The sequence below is a fragment of the Brassica napus genome, chromosome A5, assembly GCF_020379485.1.
Source record: "Brassica napus cultivar Da-Ae chromosome A5, Da-Ae, whole genome shotgun sequence".
In the NCBI taxonomy this organism is placed as follows: Eukaryota; Viridiplantae; Streptophyta; class Magnoliopsida; order Brassicales; family Brassicaceae; genus Brassica; species Brassica napus.
In genome coordinates, this window is record NC_063438.1 from 4,545,371 (window position 1) to 4,564,525 (window position 19,155).

Genomic DNA, 19,155 nt, shown 5'->3' on the forward strand with positions numbered 1-19,155 from the left:
GATCGGGAATGGATAGAAAATATTGAGATGGTTAATGTTCTAAAGTACTGTATTAAGAAATAGTCTTTGTTTGATTGATGCAATAATCAGTCTGTATATAAGATTATTGAGTTATGGTTAACGTCGTGAAGACTCCACTGCTGGTTTTATGCTCAGGTGGTAAGCTCTCCTCAGGGGTTGTGTATTTTACGGCGAATGTTAATAGTTGATAGTTTGAGCAAAGATTATTTCAGATATTAGAAGTTTTATTATATGTTACCATTGCATCAAACTAAAGCTAGATGATCGATGTTTATTGTCTTTCTTTTGATCACTTTTTTTAGCCTTTTCCTGCGTCTATTCACATTTGAAAAAAAAAATACGATAATATGTCTTATTAGTCCAATATAAGAACACTTCTAATAGAGATTTTTAAGGAGATGTTCTTTAGAAAAAACTTCAAAAAATAAATAAAAAAGAAACAAAAGGTTAAGGACAAATTCTTAAAATAGAGTTTTTAGAATTGTTTAGAACCTGTAAAGTATTATTTTTTTATCGGCTCCTTTTGTGTGTCTCTCTCTCCCTTGTTTTTTTTTTTTTGCTTTATTGTCTTTTTTTTTCTTAAAAACTTCAAAATGTTATACTATTGGATATGACAAATTATAAAAAATTCTGAACTTCACAAATTACAAAATTTACAATTAAATTAAGGATTTTTTAAATTAATCATAGGAACCATGATGGGTTCTAACCATTGGAGATGGTTTGATAGTCTTCTTGTAGCAGTTTTCTATTGTATGGGACCACGGATTTGTATCAAAAGTCTTTAGAGTGTTTGTGCTATATTTACTCTAATGTAACGTGTATCGTAAACCTAATGATGTGTTAGCTTCTCGATGATACGCTCCTTCCTTGTATTATTATTAATTACAAGTCACCAAAACGCAAGTCATATAGTTTAGAGCGATCAAAAGCATTAGTTAACGGGCCCAATTAATGCGTTGTTGTGTCGGTAGTAATATAGAAATCCCTTATATATTATTTGAGAAGCATTGCAACATTTTTTTGTAGCCACATGTCATCACTAGAATGATTTTTAGAATCCTTAGAAAAATAGGTTGGTCCATCTAAATATATAATAAGTTTTTTATTAAACAACAATAAATACATTATTAATGTGCTTCATTATTTCCTTAAATAAGATTACGGAATTGCCTAATGTGGCTAAAGTATATATGACAATTAATGATTTTGAATAATAAAGATTTGATAAGAATAAGTGTGTGTTATAATTATATTTGTTTAATTTTAAGCTATTAAAATAAATTAAACAATCATAATAACCATATAATAAAAATTAAAAAAATTATTTATATATTATATTTTGAATTTTTAAAAACGAGTATAAATTCACATTCAAATTTTGTGATCTATCATTTAAAACATTTGTTATGACATGATACAAATAATTAAAAATAATATAAGTTGAAAGTCTCATTTAATAAGTATCAAAAATAAAAGATATATAAATATATGTATCATTTTAAATTAAACTATATGCCATATAAAAATACATAAATATCTTAATTTTGAAATTTACTTTGAAAATTTTTTTGATAAAAAATTTGAAAAAATATTGAGAACTTAATTTTTAAAAATATTATAAATTATTTATACCATTAATCTCACAGTGAAAATTTTGTTATCACTAATTTAGATTTTTTGCTATAACAGATACAAATGATAAAAAAAAAATATGAGCAAAAAACATCATCTAATAAATATTATTATTAAAATATACCATATATATGTTACTATCATTTAAATTTAGTTATATATCATATCAAATAGAAAAAATATTTTTCGATTTATAAAATTTATTTATATGTTCGCACCAATTTAATTATATAAGTAGTAGATAATAACTTTTTAATTATTCAATATCTATTTATTATTTTATAATATGTTATAAACATATAATATATAAAATATATTTTTATATATAATGTTTATCCCGCGCAAGGCGCGGGTCTTAACCTAGTAGTTAGTATATTAAAAAAAGTATGATGGTTGAGTGACAAAAGTTGTATGATGATTGATGAGTGTGTAGTCATATTTCAAAGAAAATGTATTGCTCGCGTTTTAAGAATGATATAATTGTCACGTAAGATTGTAAGAAAGAAGTTGGTGGGCAAATTTGAGAACAAATTCAACGCAAAGTATGATGATATATTTACATAGAAGAGATAAAAAACGTGCACGAGAAGTCGAAAAGAGCTCTTTAACTTAATGCCTATAAACCTAACCTACTCTCGGGTTTCCTAACCCAATAAAATACAGTTTGATCAAACACTAAATATCTTAGGGCAATTGTCAATAATAGCACATTTTGAAATTTATGTCTCAAAAGTAGCATTAGAAAGAGAAAGTCACAAAAATGACATTCATTAAAGGGTAAAATATCCCTAATACCCTTGGTTTAAAATTAAATAAACAAACAAAAATAAATAAAATAAAAATAAAATAAAAATAAAAATAAAAAAAAATAAAAAAAATAAAAAAAAATTTATAGTTTCAGATTATGTGTTTTCAGATTCGAAATTTTTATAATTTTTTTTTTGAAATTTTTTTTTGAATTTTTTTGAAATTTTTTTTTATAATTTAAAAATACTTTTTGAAACTGTTTTTAAAATTTTTATTTTTTATTTTAGTATTTATTTTTTATAAAATTTTAAACCCTAATTCCAAAACTCCACCTCTTAACTCTAAACTCTAAAGTTTAGATTAATTAACCCAAGAGGTATAAGTATATATTTACCTCTTTAATGAAATCTATTTTTGTGACTTTGAGCCTTGAGTGCTACTTTAGAAACAAAAACTTGGTTTGGTGCTATCTTAATCTTTTTCTCAATATCTTATCATAAAGCAGAATTTTTCTATTAATGTATTAAGTAAATGTTGTTATTGATAACCCAATAAAGAACCTCGAATATATATGACTTTTTGAAGATTAGCAGGGATTTCGGTATGAACTTTCTCCAACAAATAAAAAGAAAAGTGGGTCTAAAGTTTTAAGCTCCATTCATACATGTTTTATGGCAGAACGTCTTGGACCGTTGACTGTAAATAATTTTAAGTCGGTCGTTGCCTTATTTACCGTATTGACTATAAATAGATAATGGGGTTATTTTTTACCCGTTTTACGCCTCTAGTCAACCTATTTCCAAGTCGGAGAGAAACAAAAGAAAGAAAAACCAAACCCATTAACAAATGAAAGAATACATTTCAAAAGCCCATTATTGCACCACATATGGGCCCAATAAAACACTCTAAACAGCATAGAATTTTTAGGGTTTTGATTTCTTCATTTTAGCCGCGGCTAAGATAACCTTACTTCTCATTCTCCACACGACGCTTAAGAGTTTGAGGTATTACTTTCTTCTTAGATTCTCTCTTTTCCCTCGCTTGTCTTTAGCTAATCCTCTGTTCGCCTCTCAGCCATGGCCGCCGCCGTAGAAATCGACGCTGAGATTCAGCAGCAGCTCACCAACGAGGTCAAGCTCTTCAACCGTTGGAGCTTCGACGACGTTTCGGTAATCCCCTCATTGCTTCGTTTACTAATTTCACTAATAAGAGTGTGATTCGTGTCTTGTAATTGTCTTACACTCTTCAGTTTCTTTCTACTTGTGTTTTGTTCCATCGGTTCTGCTCATTTGCAATCTAGCCCTTTATTTTTTCTCAAATTTACTTATTGGTCTAATATTATACAATTGTTACATTAACTCCATTGTGTGAATTACATGTAAATCCTAGAGATGAATAATATATAGTCTACTGTTTCAAAAGGTGTTACCTTTTTGTTCTTCTTGTTAGTTTTTGTAATTGTCTTCCACTCTTCAGTTTCTACTTTATGTTCCGCCGGTTCTGCTTATTTGCAATCTAGTCCTTTATTTTTTCTCAATTTACTTATTGGTCTAATATTATACAATTGTTACATTAACTCCATTGTGTGAATTACATGTAAATCCTAGAGATGAATAATTACGTTACAATAGTTACATTTTTCTCAAATGTTTCTAATGATTACGGTAACATTTGTTTTTTTTTTTTGTATTTTGTGTAATGTAGGTCACAGACATTAGTCTTGTTGACTACATTGGTGTTCAGCCTGCGAAACACGCAACCTTTGTTCCCCACACTGCTGGAAGATACTCTGTGAAGAGGTTCAGGAAGGCTCAATGCCCTATCGTCGAGAGGCTCACCAACTCTCTTATGATGCACGGGAGGAACAACGGTAAGAAGCTGATGGCTGTCAGGATCATCAAGCACGCCATGGAGATTATCCACCTCTTGACTGACGCTAATCCTATTCAGGTCATCATCGATGCCATTGTTAACAGGTGAGCGAATCTTGGTACTACTTTCTTGATTACTAGTTTGAAAAGTATTCTGATCGTCTTTGTTTTATTGGGTGAGTCAGTGGTCCACGTGAAGATGCGACCAGGATCGGATCTGCTGGTGTGGTTAGGAGGCAGGCAGTTGATATCTCTCCTCTGAGACGTGTGAACCAAGCCATCTTCTTGCTCACCACTGGTGCGCGTGAAGCTGCGTTCAGAAACATCAAGACTATCGCTGAGTGCCTTGCTGATGAGCTCATCAATGCTGCTAAAGGATCTTCCAACAGGTATTAAAAACAAAACTCTCTACATTGTCTTGTTGTCTCTTCGCATTTGTGTTAGCTAATAATTGTATCTTGTCTTCTCTCTGCAGCTATGCAATCAAGAAGAAAGATGAGATTGAGAGAGTTGCTAAGGCCAACCGTTAAGGGTTCTTTTTGCATTATATTTCAAAGAGCTTTGTGCTGTTTTCGTTTAGCTTTGGTTATGTATCAGAAGATTTCTCTCATCTTTTAATGAAAGTTTTGACGCTTTAATCGACCTTGGGATCTTTGATCAAACAGTTTCATATTTAATAGTCTTTTCATTTATACTACTCCTCTTTCAACTTGAAAGTATTTTTTGTGAAAAGCACCAATGATATTAAAAATGTAACATTTAATAAATACTTTAATCAATTTCAAAGAAGTCTACATAATTTAATTGGTTATATAATATTCAATAAATACTAAAACTATTTACATTTTGAAACAAAAAAAAAAAACTTGTAAAACTACTTGTATTATGAAACAGAAGGAAATGGAGTATCTATATATATAAAGAAATGTTCGCCTCTCTCCCGTGAAGCCACGTCATCAATTTGTGCGTTCTGGGAGTGACACGTGTCTCATTTTATATTTAGGGCCAAAATAAATGAATGCAGTTAAGGGTAATTGAACCCAGCACCTCTAGCACTGGTAATTTCTCTTAGAACCAGTAGGCTAAAGTCAATTTTTATAAATATGTGACCGCGAAAATACTTATTATCGTGTCAGCTGGAAGTCCAAGCTTTTTCTGCTTGTGGCCAGGGCCGACACTGAAATGACGTCAAGATGAAGATCGTGAAATTAAAAACTTTGCTCCAAACAGTTTTGCAATGTTTCCAACCTTTATAACTCGATGCATATAATATATATCAAAATACATTTGTTGTACACGCTTTTATTAGTTTTGCTTTTAAAAGAAGGTATTTACAGTTATAAATGTTTTGTGTCAGTGAAGTAATGGTTGAAAAATCTCTATACATATGTCATTTTAAAATAACACTCAACTTCTATATATAGTCAATACATATGTCCATGTTATATTTTAAACTAAATATTTTCTCTTTTAAAAATATAGAAAACAATTTTTTTAGTCTACAAGCAAATGTTGTAGAGCAAGTATGCATTATACAAAATAATATATATTTAAAATCCATACACAAAAATATAAAAATTGTTATAGGCCTCTTTCTGACACATGCACACTCCACTATGAATAATAATTAAAAAAAAACAGTATTGTCATCAAACTTTATCACAAATCCACATTTGTACATCTATAATTATGAGTTGGACAATTAGTTAATTTGATACAATACCAAAGCAAGAATAATCGAAAAACAACTATACCACCGCATACTAATAAGTAAGACATAACAGATAACCAAATTCTTGAATCTTAAAACAAATTTCAACTCGAGCATTTAGTGAATATCAAATTAACTAATATCCCGCCCGTAGGGCGGGCCGACCCTAGTATTACTAATGTAAAAGTTGGTTGGTTACAAATTACAATGGCAATATGGCTTCTATCTTGAGGTATTCTTGTTTGCATATTAACCAAAATCAATTATAGTAAATGGAAGCAATAAACAAATTAAGTTTGACTTTCATCACTCTTTCGATTTGCTTTTCTTTTGTTTGTTACATGACAAATGTCATTAATGTCTTGTTGTCATTGAAACATTGATGTAAATAAACAAATCCACAATGGTTAACAAGAAAGATAATGTAAGTAAACTTGCAATGAAGATTGAAGAAGACAAGTGGAGATCATTAAATGGCTTGATTAGAATGTTGTGGGGAGCTAAAAGGAAGAGTAGAAGAAGTTGGAGGCCTCAGTTGCAAATGGTGATGATTGTGTTTACCTTCGTAGGTTGTAATGAAAGCTTTTGGATCATCATTCGCTCTCTCCACGCGTTTCCTTGCTCTACAATTCACGCTCGTGCACCTGTAATAACTTCTCGGATACGCATTCCCTCCAACTGCTTTCTGTCCGTACTTTCTCCACTTGAATCCATCTTCGAGACTGTCTGATTCCCCTGAGCTTTGCGATACTCCAGCTTCACTTGATTGCGTCTCGTTCTTCATGCTATTATCAACAAACTCAAATGTTTAACTGTAGATGCAGAAACTGGTGTTTGAAAACAATCCAAAACCCTAATAATAATTTTTTACCTTGTCTTGCTTCTGCTTGGATCATCAAGCTCTCTTTCATCACACTGGCTACTTCTACAACCGGAGTCTGAAGTTCCACCAGTTGAGTTTGCTGTTCTTGGAACAGCGAACTCGAATGGTGTTATAACACACCCTTCATTCATCTTCTCTTGATCACTCCAAAGAGGGTTAGGTTCTTGCCCCATTGATTCTTCAGATGGTGTCTGAAACCCTGAAGAGGATGAAGATGAAGCCCGCCGTGGAAGAGGACAAGAGGGTTTAGAGTGATTATGCTCACCTTGATACACAATCTCTGAAACATGACCTCCCATTGATGATCTCTCTACTCTCTTCTTAACAGGACATTTGGGGTGTGTGCATTTGTAGTAACCCCTTGGAGAGTCACTTCCTTTGACTTGCTTCTGTCCGTATTTCCTCCAGTTGTATCCGTCCACGTAAGATCTATCCCCAATGGATGTCTCTGATTCTTTAAAGGTTGGAACTCTCGGGACTAGGTTAGGAACCGCTAGATGCGTGCCTTGGCTCACACGCTTCCCGTACGCTACTGCTTCTCTTTTTATCCAAGTCTGTTGACAATTTCCCGGAAGCTAACAAACAAAGAGGATGAGGTTCGAAAAACTGTCGTTGTAGGCTTGAGAAAGCAACTTACCATATTAGCCAACGCAGAGACGGTTGCTTGGGAGACAAGCTTTGCTTTAGGTTTATAAATGACGTAACTTTTGCTCTCTGAATCATCACAAGACTTTACATCGCCACTTCCTTCCACCTAAGATTATCATATAGACTGAAAAGTGTCAAGGACCCAATGCGGAAGATTCAGAAAGAAGATAACACGTCCAGTTAGATGAATCACCCGTGGAGATGAGACAGAAGCTGAAGCTGGCTGTTTAAACCTCTCAGTCTTTGGTATTATAGAAGCGTCTACAGTCTCGTGACAGTTCGATTGTGGAGAGACAGTAACTGAATCAGCCAGAAGGTCAGTGAATGTCCTGACGCTAGAGCATGAAGGCCTTGAAGCCACTGGTTTTGCTACTACATTTCTTTCACTCTCTTTCACATCCATTATTCTCAATAAAAAAAGTAATCAACCTGAAAGAAAACTCTGCGGATTAAAAATAATAATAAGTATTCAACATCAATTCCATCATACATGATGATCTTGATATAATAACGATATTGATCGAAACTTTATGATACCAATGTGACATACACTTGTGATAAGACAAAAGAGAGACAAAGAAGATGGTAAAGTAGTACTCACGGTGAGAGAGTTCAAGCAAAACCTGAAGTTCTGAAAATGATTTTAGGAAGGTACCCTTTCTAATGAGTTAAGAAGATCCGGTGATTGTCCGAATCCGGTTTATGGTTGTGGCTCGTTGGTGTATCCGTCGTATCAGATCAGTTCGCTGAGACTCGTTGACACTAAAAGAGACACGTGTCAAAGTAGGGTACGTTGGATGGATCAAGGTCCGTGCTTAAGATGAGCTTGTCTGTAGTGATGAAGAAGGCGATGAAAAGGAAAGAGAGGAGAGGAGACCAATTGTTTCGTTGAACGTTAGCTGAGTTTAGAGGAAGCTCTTTGAATGTTAGTTGGAAAAACACGGCCAACGGAACGGCGTCGTTTCCTTATTTTAAGCGCCAGCCAGCAACATAAAAGGGACTAGTGGTTTGTTGACACGCGCAGAACTGAACCAAAAATGATCGTACCGAAAATAAAACCGGTTAGTTTCGATTTCACCTCTCTCACTCTCGCTTAGTATAAGGAAAAAAAACCGGTTAGTTTCGATCATCCTTCCTAATGACACAACAAAACATGTTACAAACCCATCCCATTACCAACAACATCCAAATATCATTTGTTCGATCTACACCTTGTACAATTCACACCCAAAGAACCTTCGACCGTGACTCTTGTATGTCCAAGCCGTGAAAACCTTTATTGGCAACCGACAAACACATAATTTCCGACCATCATAACTTCTGTTCCTACTGTTTCTTGATGATCCCGATTTTAGATCCATCTATCGAAGAACCAGTCAATCACTCACAATCGGAGAAAACCAAAACATCTTTCTACTGGGTTTAATGAATCTTACATGTTTATCTCTATCGAATGGTGTCCCTTCACTTCAATATCTTTTGATTTCGTTCTCTGGTTTTCTTCAGTAAAGAGAATGAGGAAGGAAGTAACTGGATTGGAATATAGTTGTATTTCATTGGGTTAGGTTGGTATTTTTTTTAATTTGGGTCGGTCTCAAATTTTAATTTATCAAATGGCTAATTACATACTCTCTTTGTTTTTTTATATATGACGTTTTAGAAGAAACTTTTTGTTCTAAATTATTTGACGTTTTTAATTTTCTATGTAAAATTTATTACTAATTAATGCTAGATAACCAATGATATTATAGTTTTTATTTTATTATTGGTTAAATTGTGGTTAGGTAAACAATTAATGATGTTTTTGTTTAAAAATTAAATATTTTTTAATCTATGTGCACAATTCTAAAACGTCATATATAAAAAAATGGAGGGAGTAGTATTTATCTTCTCCGACATCTACGTGGCACTTTTCGACTAATTAAATTAAGCTAATGCCTAATGGTGTTACTAGGGGTGGGCGTTCGGGTACCCGTTCGGGTTCGGGTCGGGTATTTCGGATTTTCGGGTATTTCGGTATAGAGGTGTAGAACCCGTTCGGGTATTTCTGTACTTCGGGTCGGGTTCGGGTATTTTTAGTTCGGTTTCGGTTATTTCGGATCGGGTTCGGATATTTAGATTTAAAAAAAAATTAAAATTTTCATTTTTCAAATTTCTTGTATTTAAATATATAACTTTCACTTAACTATTTTTTGTATTTTTAATAGATTGAATGGTTAATAGATTTGGACATAACATTTTCAAACTAAAAAGACATTAATTTGGTTATTGTTTTTAAATTTTGGATGTAACTTTTTGTTAATTGTTGAAATAAAAAGTTTGACATGTATTTTAAGTGCATAGCAAATCATCTTCTACGTAATTGTATGTATATCATATGAATTTAAAGTATGTGTAGTATCAATATAAATATTTTATATAAAATGAAAGATGTAAATTAAAAATATAAGGTTAATTATACATATGTTCGGTTATCTTCGGATATCCATTCGGGTTCGGATATTACCCATTCGGGTTCGGATATCCAATCTCTCCTAATTTAATACCCGTTCGGATATTTTGCTACTTCGGTTCGGATTTCGGTTCGGGTTTTTCGGATCGGGTTCGGGTGCTACTTCGGATTTCGGGTAAAGTGCCCACCCCTAGGTGTTACCAAACTGAGCTGACGTGGCGTTTATTTGCTCTTTCAGGTCATGCTTACATCATCTACCACGTGTAATAAACAACCTCCACGAGATTCACCAACGGTTTGAGTTACATTAGGATTTTTTATTCAGCTTCCCCCGGAGCAGTAGCAACCAACAATGGCGGTTTCTCTCTCCTCGTCGTCGACGATCACTCCCATAACGCTCCAGCCGAGGCTGAAACCGATTCATGCCATAGGGACAGTAAACTTCGGTTATTCGTTCAATTCTCACGGTATCTCTCTCCGGCGTAGCGCCGTCGTCGCGTCTGCCATTACCGGCGCTTCAGGTAAAGCTTAAACACCTTCTCTTCTGTTCCGTTTTGGAGATTCCAGATGTTTGACAAGATTGTATCGAATTCTCCGACAGGAACTGAAACTGCCGATTTGCTAGAGACGGTGAAAGTCTCGGACTTGAACGGAAACGAGATTCCGATCTCTGATTTATGGAAGGATAGAAAAGCCGTTGTTGCATTCGCTCGTCATTTCGGGTGATTAATATCTTTTCAGACAAGCTTCGAATGAGTCTGGTTACTATGTGTAAGAAGAAGTATCAAAAAGCTTTTGTCATGTTTTTCAGATGCGTGCTTTGTCGGAAACGAGCAGCTTATCTTGCGGAAAAGAAGGTAATGTTTACACCGTGTCATCCATTGGTCACTGAGTGATATATTTTACTCTTTTTTTTTTTTTGGTTAGGATGTGATGGATGCATCTGGTGTTACTCTTGTTCTCATCGGACCTGGAAGTATCGATCAGGTAACGTCACACACACACACACTTATTGTAACCATTTATTTAGATATTACAGATTTGTCATGATGTAAACTCATCTATGCAGGCCAAAACTTTTGTGGAACAGACGAAATTTGAAGGAGGTATGCGGTGTAATTTTTTTCTTTGCGATCCTCATTCTCTATAAACAAGTTTTTTCTTTCTCTCAGAGGTGTATGCTGATCCTAACCATGCATCATACGAGGCGCTTAAGTTTGCTTCAGGGGTTTCGGTGACATTTACACCCAAAGTAGAGTGACTTCTTCTCTACTTAACTAGGTTTTACCAAAACGTTACGTGTCTTTGTGGTATCAGTGACTTAATGTGGTGTTATTGTTGTTATTATAGGCTGCTATGAAGATAATAGAGTCTTACATGGAAGGATACCGCCAAGATTGGAAACTCTCGTTTATGAAAGATACTGTGGAAAGAGGCGGCTGGTAAGTTATAAAGAGTGTTTGAATCATTCCTTCATGTTTCCTTACTAATAATGTGTTTGAAACATTGGTCTTGGACCTCGGTGCAGGCAACAAGGTGGAATCGTAGTTGCTGGTCCTGGGAAAGATAACATCTCTTACATCCGCAAGGTACTCTTGTCTCTCTTCTTCGTGTTATACTCATGTGATCAGAGAGGTAGTAAAGAATCACAACTTTGTATTCAACAATTTGTTTGTTGGGAACCATTTCAGGACAAAGAAGCTGGAGATGACCCGCCTGTTGAAGAGATCCTAAAAGCGTGTTGCGCTTAAATGGAATCACAAGCAAAGCTTAAAAGACATCATTGTTCTTAATAGTAGAGTCAGACTCTCCTCTCCTACACAATGAATCAAAACTCCAATCCATTCATTCATAGGGGACATAAACTTGATATGCTTCGTTCAATAAAACGTGTTCATTTGGTATTTGTAAGACATAAACCCAATGCAGATGGTGTACTGTATATATATATCCTTGTCGTTGATCAAGAGCTTTACCCAAAGAAGGTTGTTTTATAGAATGGTCAAAACGGGACAAGGAAGCAAGAAACAGAAGAAACAGAACACTGTCTCTCTATAGAAAACTTAAAGAGGTGAATCTCTGTATCGTTATCTGATCGTCTTTTTGACCACCATAAAAAAAAAATTCCTGTAGTAGTTAAAAGATGATTTGATGAGGATTTTCACTTTTTTTTGCTGGAGCAAGTTGAGGGGAAGATCTTATCTTCTCTATAGATTTTTGTTTTTGCCTTGGTACGAGACGTGCCATCTCCACTGTCCATTCAAAAGTTCGACGCCTCAGATCTCTTCTCGCCCATCACTTTACTTCATATTATGACAAGTAGTTAGTAGGGACCGTCCAATGAAACCATAACCAAACACAACCAACTAAAAGCACATAATCACAAAATATTTGGAAATTATGAAGAAAAAAAAACTAAATTAGAAAAGCAAATTAAATAAGACCAACATAATTCTTCATAATAAACACTTTCGACACTAATTTATTATTTTGTTACAAATTAGAAAATATTTCATAAATGATTTTACAACCAGATATGTTTTATGGTCAATCCTAATTCTATTTGCTACACCCTGAATGAAATTATGATTTTCTAATTTTTTGGTTATGATTAACAAATCATTTTTTTAGGAATTAGAAACTCAAATTTCATAAATGTAAAGTACTAATAAACTTTTAGTTAAATTGGTGGATTAAGAGAGTTTTCACATATTTAGTTTTTAATTATACTTTTTAAAAGAATGTCATTTCGGAATATTATTTCCCTAAGTTGAGATTTAAGAAAGGGCAATTGTCAATAATAGCACATTTTGAAGTTTATGTCTCAAAAATAGCACTAGAAAGAGAAAGTCACAAAAATGACATTCATTAAAGGATAAAATATCTCTAATACCCTTAGTTTTAAATTAAATAAACAAACAAAAATAAATAAAATAAAAATAAAAATAAATAAAATAAAAATAAATAAAAAAAAGAAATTTTTTTTATAGATTCAGATTATATGTTTTCAGATTCGAAATTTTTATAATTTTTTTTTTGAAATTTTTTTTTGAAATTTTTTTTTATTTTTTTTTCAAATTTTCTTTTTATAATTTAAAAATACTTTTTGAAACTGTTTTTAAAATTTTTATTTTTTATTTTAGTATTTTTTTTTATAAAATTTTAAACCCTAATTCCAAAACCCCACCCCTTAAATCTAAACCTTAAGGTTTGGATTAATTAACCCAAGGGGTATAAGTGTATATTTACCTCTTTAATGAAACTTATTTTTGTGACTTTGAGTCTTGAGTGTTACTTTGGTAACAAAAACTTGCTTTGGTGCTATCCTAGTCTTTTTCTCTTTAAGAAATTAAAAATAATTCACAAAGCTGGTCATAAATTAGCAGAAAAACAGTTACAGGTTAAATTTGTAAAGAAAAATCATATAAGATATTTTGTGCAAGCGAAAAAGATTTCATTTCGCCATAAATATCAAACACTCTGCATCCATCCCCAAAGCCAAAAACCTTATCTCTTCTCCTCTCATTCACCATGGCAGCTTCAGCTTCCTCTCTCGCTCTCTCCACCTTCAACCCCAACTCCCTTCCTTTCTCCGTCTCCAGACCCTCCTCCCTCTTACCTCCTTCCGTCTCCTTCAAACTCAACTCCGTCTTCTCTTCCTCCTCCTCCGCCAAATGCACCTCTCCCGCCTCTCGCTTCCTCCGTAACGTCGCCGTCACGGAAGACTTCTCTGTCGAAGAAGAAGACGGCAGTTTCGCCGATGACGTAGCGCCGCCGCCGCCGCAGGAGCAGTCCTTCTCCGCTGACCTCAAACTCTTCGTCGGTAACCTTCCGTTTAACGTCGACAGTGCTCAGCTCGCTCAGCTGTTCGAGAGCTCAGGGAACGTTGAGATGGTTGAGGTACGAAAGAACTATCTTTTATGCTTTGTAGCGATTCGGACAAGAGACAAAAAGATAATGTTTTTGTTGTTGTTGAGTTTAGTTGAGTTGAGATTAGTTCTTTTGTCTTTGTTAGGTAATCTATGACAAGGTGACAGGAAGAAGCAGAGGTTTTGGGTTCGTGACTATGTCTTCTGTGTCTGAAGTTGAGGCAGCTGCTCAGCAGTTCAATGGCTATGTAAGAATATATATATATCTCTCGCTACCTTACTCTTTGCTTCCATTGTTGGTATGAAATATATGTTTTGTCTGAGGAGTTGATTAATCATTTCTTATTAGTATGCGTTTGTATTCATTTCGAAGTCATTAGGTGGGTACTTAGTGTGTTATGTTATACAGTATGATAGTAATAAGCTTGCATATTATGTCTTGGGAAGTAAAAAAAAAAAAAAAAAATTTTAGATGAATGAAAAATCTTCAAACTTGTATGTGATTCTGTTTCTTGATATGAATGTTGAAACCTTTGTGTTGTTTTTTTTTTTTTAATTGCAGGAGTTGGATGGTAGACAATTGAGAGTTAACGCGGGTCCTCCACCACCAAAGAGGGAAGACTCCTTCTCCAGAGGACCAAGAAGCAGCTTTGGAGGTGGCAGCGGTGGTGGTGGTGGCTCAGGACACCGTGTTTACGTTGGTAATCTCTCGTGGGGGGTCGATGACATGGCTCTAGAGAGTTTGTTTGGGGAGCAAGGAAAGGTTGTTGAGGCTAGAGTTATCTACGACAGGGACAGTGGTCGGTCCAAGGGTTTTGGATTTGTCACTTACAACTCTGCTCAAGAGGTTCAAAACGCTATCCAAACCTTGAATGGTGCTGTAAGTATCTTTCCCCTTCTGGCTCGTGCTAATATATATGCATTTTACAATGCTATTAAAAAAAAACAACTCTTGATATGCTTTTTACGGTGGTGTTTGTTATAGGATTTGGACGGGAGACAAATTAGAGTGTCGGAAGCTGAGGCTAGGCCTCCAAGGCGCCAGTTTTGAGCACCCCAACCGATGGCTTCCTATTCTCTAAAACGCATATTCTTCGAAGCATATAGAGTTTTGTGAGACAGGATGGCAGTTTCGGACCCGTACTAAGCTCTTCTTCACTTATGTTTTGTTGTGCCTTGGATGCACGGGGATGGTCTTTTTATTTGAGAAACATATAATTAAGATTATATAAGTGAAGAACATGTCTGAATGCTGCCATTGACTGCTTCGCTTTGGTTTGATTCAAGTTTTATCTCTATTCATATTGCTTCTCTATTTAACAGTCTAGTTTGTTCTATCTTTTGCGTTTATGAATATGAACACATTTGAAGAAAAAAAACCGCTGAAACAATAAAATCAGGCAATCTGACCAATAGATTCCTTGCTTTGAGACGTACAAGCCAAGTTGATCAATAGATTCGATGCAAAGCTGCCCAGCCGGTGTTAATTCCTTGAGATGGGTTCTTACAAAGCCCAACTGTTTGAATGTTATGGACCCAATCTTAAAAGCATTTGGTCCAATTAGCTCTAGTGGTCTTACACAAAATGTTAGTTCAACTGCTAGACGTTGAATACAAAGCTCTCAACGTCAAAGAGATTAACCAGATAAGTGAATGCTTAAGACCGTTTTACTGCTTCAGTTTCAAGCATAACCAAATACTCGCGGTATATGCCATTCAATCTGGCTTTAGAAAGTGGATAAATTTCCACTGCGAAAATTTCCGGAAAAAAATAATATACAAGAGATTTGGACTAATTCACTTACCGTCAATTAGTTTAATTTAAAGTAAATTCAAATTTAACATTGTATTAAAATCCAAACAAACATTGTCCAACTGGAACCGAAGTCGATGAGGCTCCAAAGATGTGGCTCCAAAAGAGGGCCGGTCAAACAGTTGATCTTGAACTGGTATGACCCAAAAATGAGTCTGGCCGGTCTGACCCTAATACTGCAGTGGAATGTTCTCACGATTAGAGGTTACAAAATTTGTGTTAAAAAAAAAGTGGTTACAAAATTATCATCTTGAGGGGTGTTCTCACACTATGAATTTTCACGAGACATAGATAGTATGTAATGGATTTGGACTAATTCACTTATTGCCTATTATTTATAAGTTGAAAATTGATGATGAACTCAAATTTAACATATATACCTAACCTAAGCATATAGGTGTAATAATATTTTATGCAGAAACGTGAAAGATAACACTTTGGAAGTAGTTTATGATGATGAAAGGCATCACTTGTTACCAATGCCAATTGACGTACTTCTCTTGGTAATGATGCTATCCACGAAACGTTAGTATCTTCCAAATGTTGTTCCGTAAGTACAATCTCTTACAGCAAACTACATTTTTGTTACATATGATTGAATTAAAAAAATTGGAAAAAAGAAGTATATAGTAAGAAATGAGTTTCTGATACAAAATTGTTATGGAAAAGAGAAAAATATATTGAATACTAGGTTTTTTGTCCGTATATACGGGCGAACATAATCTTCTTATGAATACTTATTAGTTTATGTATTATTAATCTAAAACCAACATAATAAATTATTATTTATGTTTTCAAATAGTTACATCAATTATCAAAGTATTTATATATATCAAATATATACTTATTATTGTGTTAAAATTTTTAAAACACTCATAACTTAGAAATAATTCAGAAAATATTTTTATGTAAATGTTATTGCTTGACTAATATTTAATTATAAATTGTTTTGTATCTTAATTTTTAAAAAATATGATAAAATATTGTTTTTAAGTATGTTTTTTGATAATTTTATTATATTATTTTATAATCAATTATTTAATATTTAATATAACATAGAAATTTAATACTATTAAAATAATATTCTTTTTCAATTGTATATAAAATTCATTAAGTGTATTGTTTAAGTTAATAAATTAGTGAACCAGTTAGAAACTAATAATAAATCAATAAGCTAATTAAAAGTCCAAAACCTAATAAAATATGACAAATAAGAAAAACTAATTGAATACTTGATATAACATATAAGTTTAATATTATTAAAATTAAATTCATTTTAATTATATATAGGATTCAGTAAGGATATTTTTTTTAATTAATAAATTGTAACTTAGCTAAAACCTAATAATAAATTGATGATTTAGCTAGAACCTAATAAAACATGACAAATAAGCAAAATTACTTAAAAATTATGGAGAACATGACAAATCAACAAACTCACTTGTCAAATAATAGTATAGATTGTGATAAAGCATATATAATTTTGAAACTGCATTTAAGTGTAATTAAGGATATCATTATCTCACAACGGATGGCCTTATTGTAACTAGGTTGTTGTAAGAATAACTACAGAACAATTGTTATTCAGTCTGTACAGTGAGGAGATTCTCCAGAAAAGTTGCTTCACATGTATGAGCTAAAGTTACTAATATACTGCTTAATCCATTTTTTCTTGTATATTTAAGCTTTTAACCAACTCTGAACAATGATCTTGTTAGGCCTGGGATTTCGGGTATTCGGATCGGTTCCGGGTAAGATCCGTTCGGGTCCGGATATTCGGTTATTTACAAATTGTATCCAATGAGTACTTGGAACAGTTCGGTTCGGTTTCGGATCGGTTTTCGGTCGGTTCCGGGTCGGTTCCGGATATTAAATTATTAAACCAAAACTAATATTTTTATGTATTTTATATTTTCTATTTTTATTTTTATTTTTTTTTAAAATAGTTTAATCCAAATCGGATATATATGTATAGTTTGAAAGTAACTACAACGAAATAGAAGTGGTGCAGTGGTAAAAGTTGATGTACTTTCAACTTTCCCACCCGGGTTCGAAACCCATGAGGCGCAAATCCATGTTTTTTAAACATTATTTCGGTTTAAACGGGTACCCGATCGGATCCGGATAAAAACCCGAACCGACCCGATACCCGTGGATATTCATAAACATTACCCATCGGTTAAATATGCCTTATCCGAAACCGATCCGAACCGGTCCATTTCGGGTCGGATCCGGTTCGGTATTCGGTTCCGGTTAAAAAGTCCCAGGCCTAGATCTTGTGATAACAAGAAGGAGGACTTTGAACCAGGGTAATGTGATGGTGGGCCATAGATTTGTATTTGGTCAGCGTAAGTAGACCCACTTTGACTTATGAAACCTCAATACATTGGACATGAGCATGTTCATTGTTTTCTCCTTCGCTAAAATCATATTAATTCCATTACCCTCTTAGTAACCATATTTTAACATTATATATAGTAAACTAATGTCGACGCCAATACTTTCGAAGTCTTGTCAATTCAATTTCATTTCTAAATAGAAAGATAAATCCAAAATCTCATGAAAATATTTATAACTTATACTATGTGATTCACATGGTGTAAACAGGTCGAACTAAATACTTGGAATAGTAGGCGCACAATATGAGCTTCATAAACATTTTTTTTCTTAAAGTAAAACAAATGGGGTATAGAGACGGCCGAAAGTTTGAGGGAATTGAAATGAATGTTAGATAATGTCCCAAAAACTAAGGACATAAAAAATTAATTCCCAAAAGATTAAAAAAAACACAAATGAATGTTTCTTTGCTTCTTGGCTTCATCATAATTTCACCACTCTTCTTGCCTGCAAATTAGCTATTTTCCTCATATTGTCTTCATCAACTCCTTACGTACGTGTATACATATTTTGCTCATACCTATTAATCTATTACGTTTACAGACATATATGTTCATCGACTATGTCTTTTTGTCTCGTATGGTCGCTATTGTTTTGATAAATCCGTTTATGCACCGTCTATTATTAAACCCATACCTGTTCATACCAATTAGTGACTCAAGAATTATAATATGCAAAACACCAACGCAAAAAAATGGTTGTAACCTAAAATCACGAAAATTCAAAGTTTAATTGGGTGACAAGTTTTTTCCAAAAAAAATTGCAAATGGTCGTTTGGTTTTTGGTACTTAAAGGAAATGACCCTTGTTAGAAAGTGTACATAAACATTTTAATCTCTCTATATATTAATTGAGAATATGTTTCCAAACATACAATTAAACATCTTAAATATAGATGAATTAATTATCCGTAATTAAACTTAATATATATTTTTTGTATAATATAATTATCCGCAAATTGCAGACAAACACCTAGTTTTAGTAATTACCACTGAATTCTTGAACATGTCACATTTTTATTTGAAAAACAGAATGTCAGCCTGTAATGTTTACTGTAAATAGCATATTGTACATCTCTTTTCAAATTACCACTACTTTTCCAAAACATA

General features: G+C 33.5%; 4 protein-coding genes across 7 annotated transcripts; 3 read left to right on the forward strand and 1 right to left on the reverse strand.

The window, feature by feature from the left end:
- The first annotated feature begins 3,268 nt into the window (after positions 1 to 3,268).
- Positions 3,269 to 4,912, forward strand: LOC106398690 (40S ribosomal protein S5-1). Its single transcript, XM_048780562.1, has 5 exons — positions 3,269 to 3,407; positions 3,478 to 3,572; positions 4,108 to 4,379; positions 4,460 to 4,663; positions 4,750 to 4,912. Exons 2-5 carry the CDS (start codon positions 3,480 to 3,482, stop codon positions 4,802 to 4,804), a joined length of 624 nt encoding a protein of 207 aa, XP_048636519.1. The 5' UTR covers positions 3,269 to 3,407; positions 3,478 to 3,479; the 3' UTR covers positions 4,805 to 4,912.
- Positions 4,913 to 6,334: 1,422 nt separating this feature from the next.
- On the reverse strand, positions 6,335 to 9,415 carry LOC106423067 (WRKY transcription factor 44). 4 transcript variants are annotated; one of them, XM_022719193.2, is made up of 6 exons: positions 8,118 to 9,413; positions 7,710 to 7,945; positions 7,506 to 7,622; positions 7,134 to 7,443; positions 6,857 to 7,067; positions 6,335 to 6,770 (listed from the first exon to the last, which is right to left on the reverse strand). In XM_022719193.2, exons 2-6 carry the CDS (start codon positions 7,917 to 7,919, stop codon positions 6,455 to 6,457), a joined length of 1,164 nt encoding a protein of 387 aa, XP_022574914.2. In that variant the 5' UTR covers positions 7,920 to 7,945; positions 8,118 to 9,413; the 3' UTR covers positions 6,335 to 6,454. The 4 variants fall into 4 exon arrangements, with proteins under 4 accessions (XP_022574914.2, XP_022574913.2, XP_048636520.1 ...); XM_022719192.2 differs by having other exon boundaries at positions 6,857 to 7,422; positions 8,118 to 9,415; XM_048780563.1 differs by having other exon boundaries at positions 6,857 to 7,443; positions 8,172 to 9,414.
- Positions 9,416 to 10,228: 813 nt separating this feature from the next.
- On the forward strand, positions 10,229 to 11,935 carry LOC106398694 (thioredoxin-like protein AAED1, chloroplastic). Its single transcript, XM_013839210.3, has 9 exons — positions 10,229 to 10,489; positions 10,570 to 10,690; positions 10,780 to 10,825; positions 10,896 to 10,955; positions 11,038 to 11,074; positions 11,141 to 11,220; positions 11,319 to 11,410; positions 11,497 to 11,557; positions 11,660 to 11,935. Exons 1-9 carry the CDS (start codon positions 10,321 to 10,323, stop codon positions 11,717 to 11,719), a joined length of 726 nt encoding a protein of 241 aa, XP_013694664.2. The 5' UTR covers positions 10,229 to 10,320; the 3' UTR covers positions 11,720 to 11,935.
- Positions 11,936 to 13,401: 1,466 nt separating this feature from the next.
- On the forward strand, positions 13,402 to 15,152 carry LOC106398703 (RNA-binding protein CP29B, chloroplastic). Its single transcript, XM_013839215.3, has 4 exons — positions 13,402 to 13,868; positions 13,984 to 14,085; positions 14,400 to 14,717; positions 14,823 to 15,152. Exons 1-4 carry the CDS (start codon positions 13,500 to 13,502, stop codon positions 14,886 to 14,888), a joined length of 855 nt encoding a protein of 284 aa, XP_013694669.2. The 5' UTR covers positions 13,402 to 13,499; the 3' UTR covers positions 14,889 to 15,152.
- The last annotated feature ends 4,003 nt before the right edge of the window (positions 15,153 to 19,155 follow it).

Excerpts from the sequence above, each read along its gene's own strand:
- LOC106398690 (XM_048780562.1), top strand. The coding sequence starts at position 3,480 with ATGGCCGCCGCCGTAGAAATCGACGCTGAGATTCAGCAGCAGCTCACC. Across the intron at positions 3,573-4,107 it reads GGAGCTTCGACGACGTTTCG|GTCACAGACATTAGTCTTGT; the intron begins GTAATCCCCTCA and ends TGTGTAATGTAG. Across the intron at positions 4,380-4,459 it reads ATCGATGCCATTGTTAACAG|TGGTCCACGTGAAGATGCGA; the intron begins GTGAGCGAATCT and ends TGGGTGAGTCAG.
- LOC106423067 (XM_048780563.1), bottom strand. The coding sequence starts at position 7,919 with ATGGATGTGAAAGAGAGTGAAAGAAATGTAGTAGCAAAACCAGTGGCT. Across the intron at positions 7,623-7,709 it reads CTTCTGTCTCATCTCCACGG|GTGGAAGGAAGTGGCGATGT; the intron begins GTGATTCATCTA and ends TGATAATCTTAG. Across the intron at positions 6,771-6,856 it reads CCAAGCAGAAGCAAGACAAG|CATGAAGAACGAGACGCAAT; the intron begins GTAAAAAATTAT and ends TGTTGATAATAG.
- LOC106398694 (XM_013839210.3), top strand. The coding sequence starts at position 10,321 with ATGGCGGTTTCTCTCTCCTCGTCGTCGACGATCACTCCCATAACGCTC. Across the intron at positions 11,221-11,318 it reads CGGTGACATTTACACCCAAA|GCTGCTATGAAGATAATAGA; the intron begins GTAGAGTGACTT and ends TTGTTATTATAG. Across the intron at positions 11,558-11,659 it reads ACATCTCTTACATCCGCAAG|GACAAAGAAGCTGGAGATGA; the intron begins GTACTCTTGTCT and ends GAACCATTTCAG.
- LOC106398703 (XM_013839215.3), top strand. The coding sequence starts at position 13,500 with ATGGCAGCTTCAGCTTCCTCTCTCGCTCTCTCCACCTTCAACCCCAAC. Across the intron at positions 14,086-14,399 it reads CTCAGCAGTTCAATGGCTAT|GAGTTGGATGGTAGACAATT; the intron begins GTAAGAATATAT and ends TTTTAATTGCAG. Across the intron at positions 14,718-14,822 it reads TCCAAACCTTGAATGGTGCT|GATTTGGACGGGAGACAAAT; the intron begins GTAAGTATCTTT and ends TGTTTGTTATAG.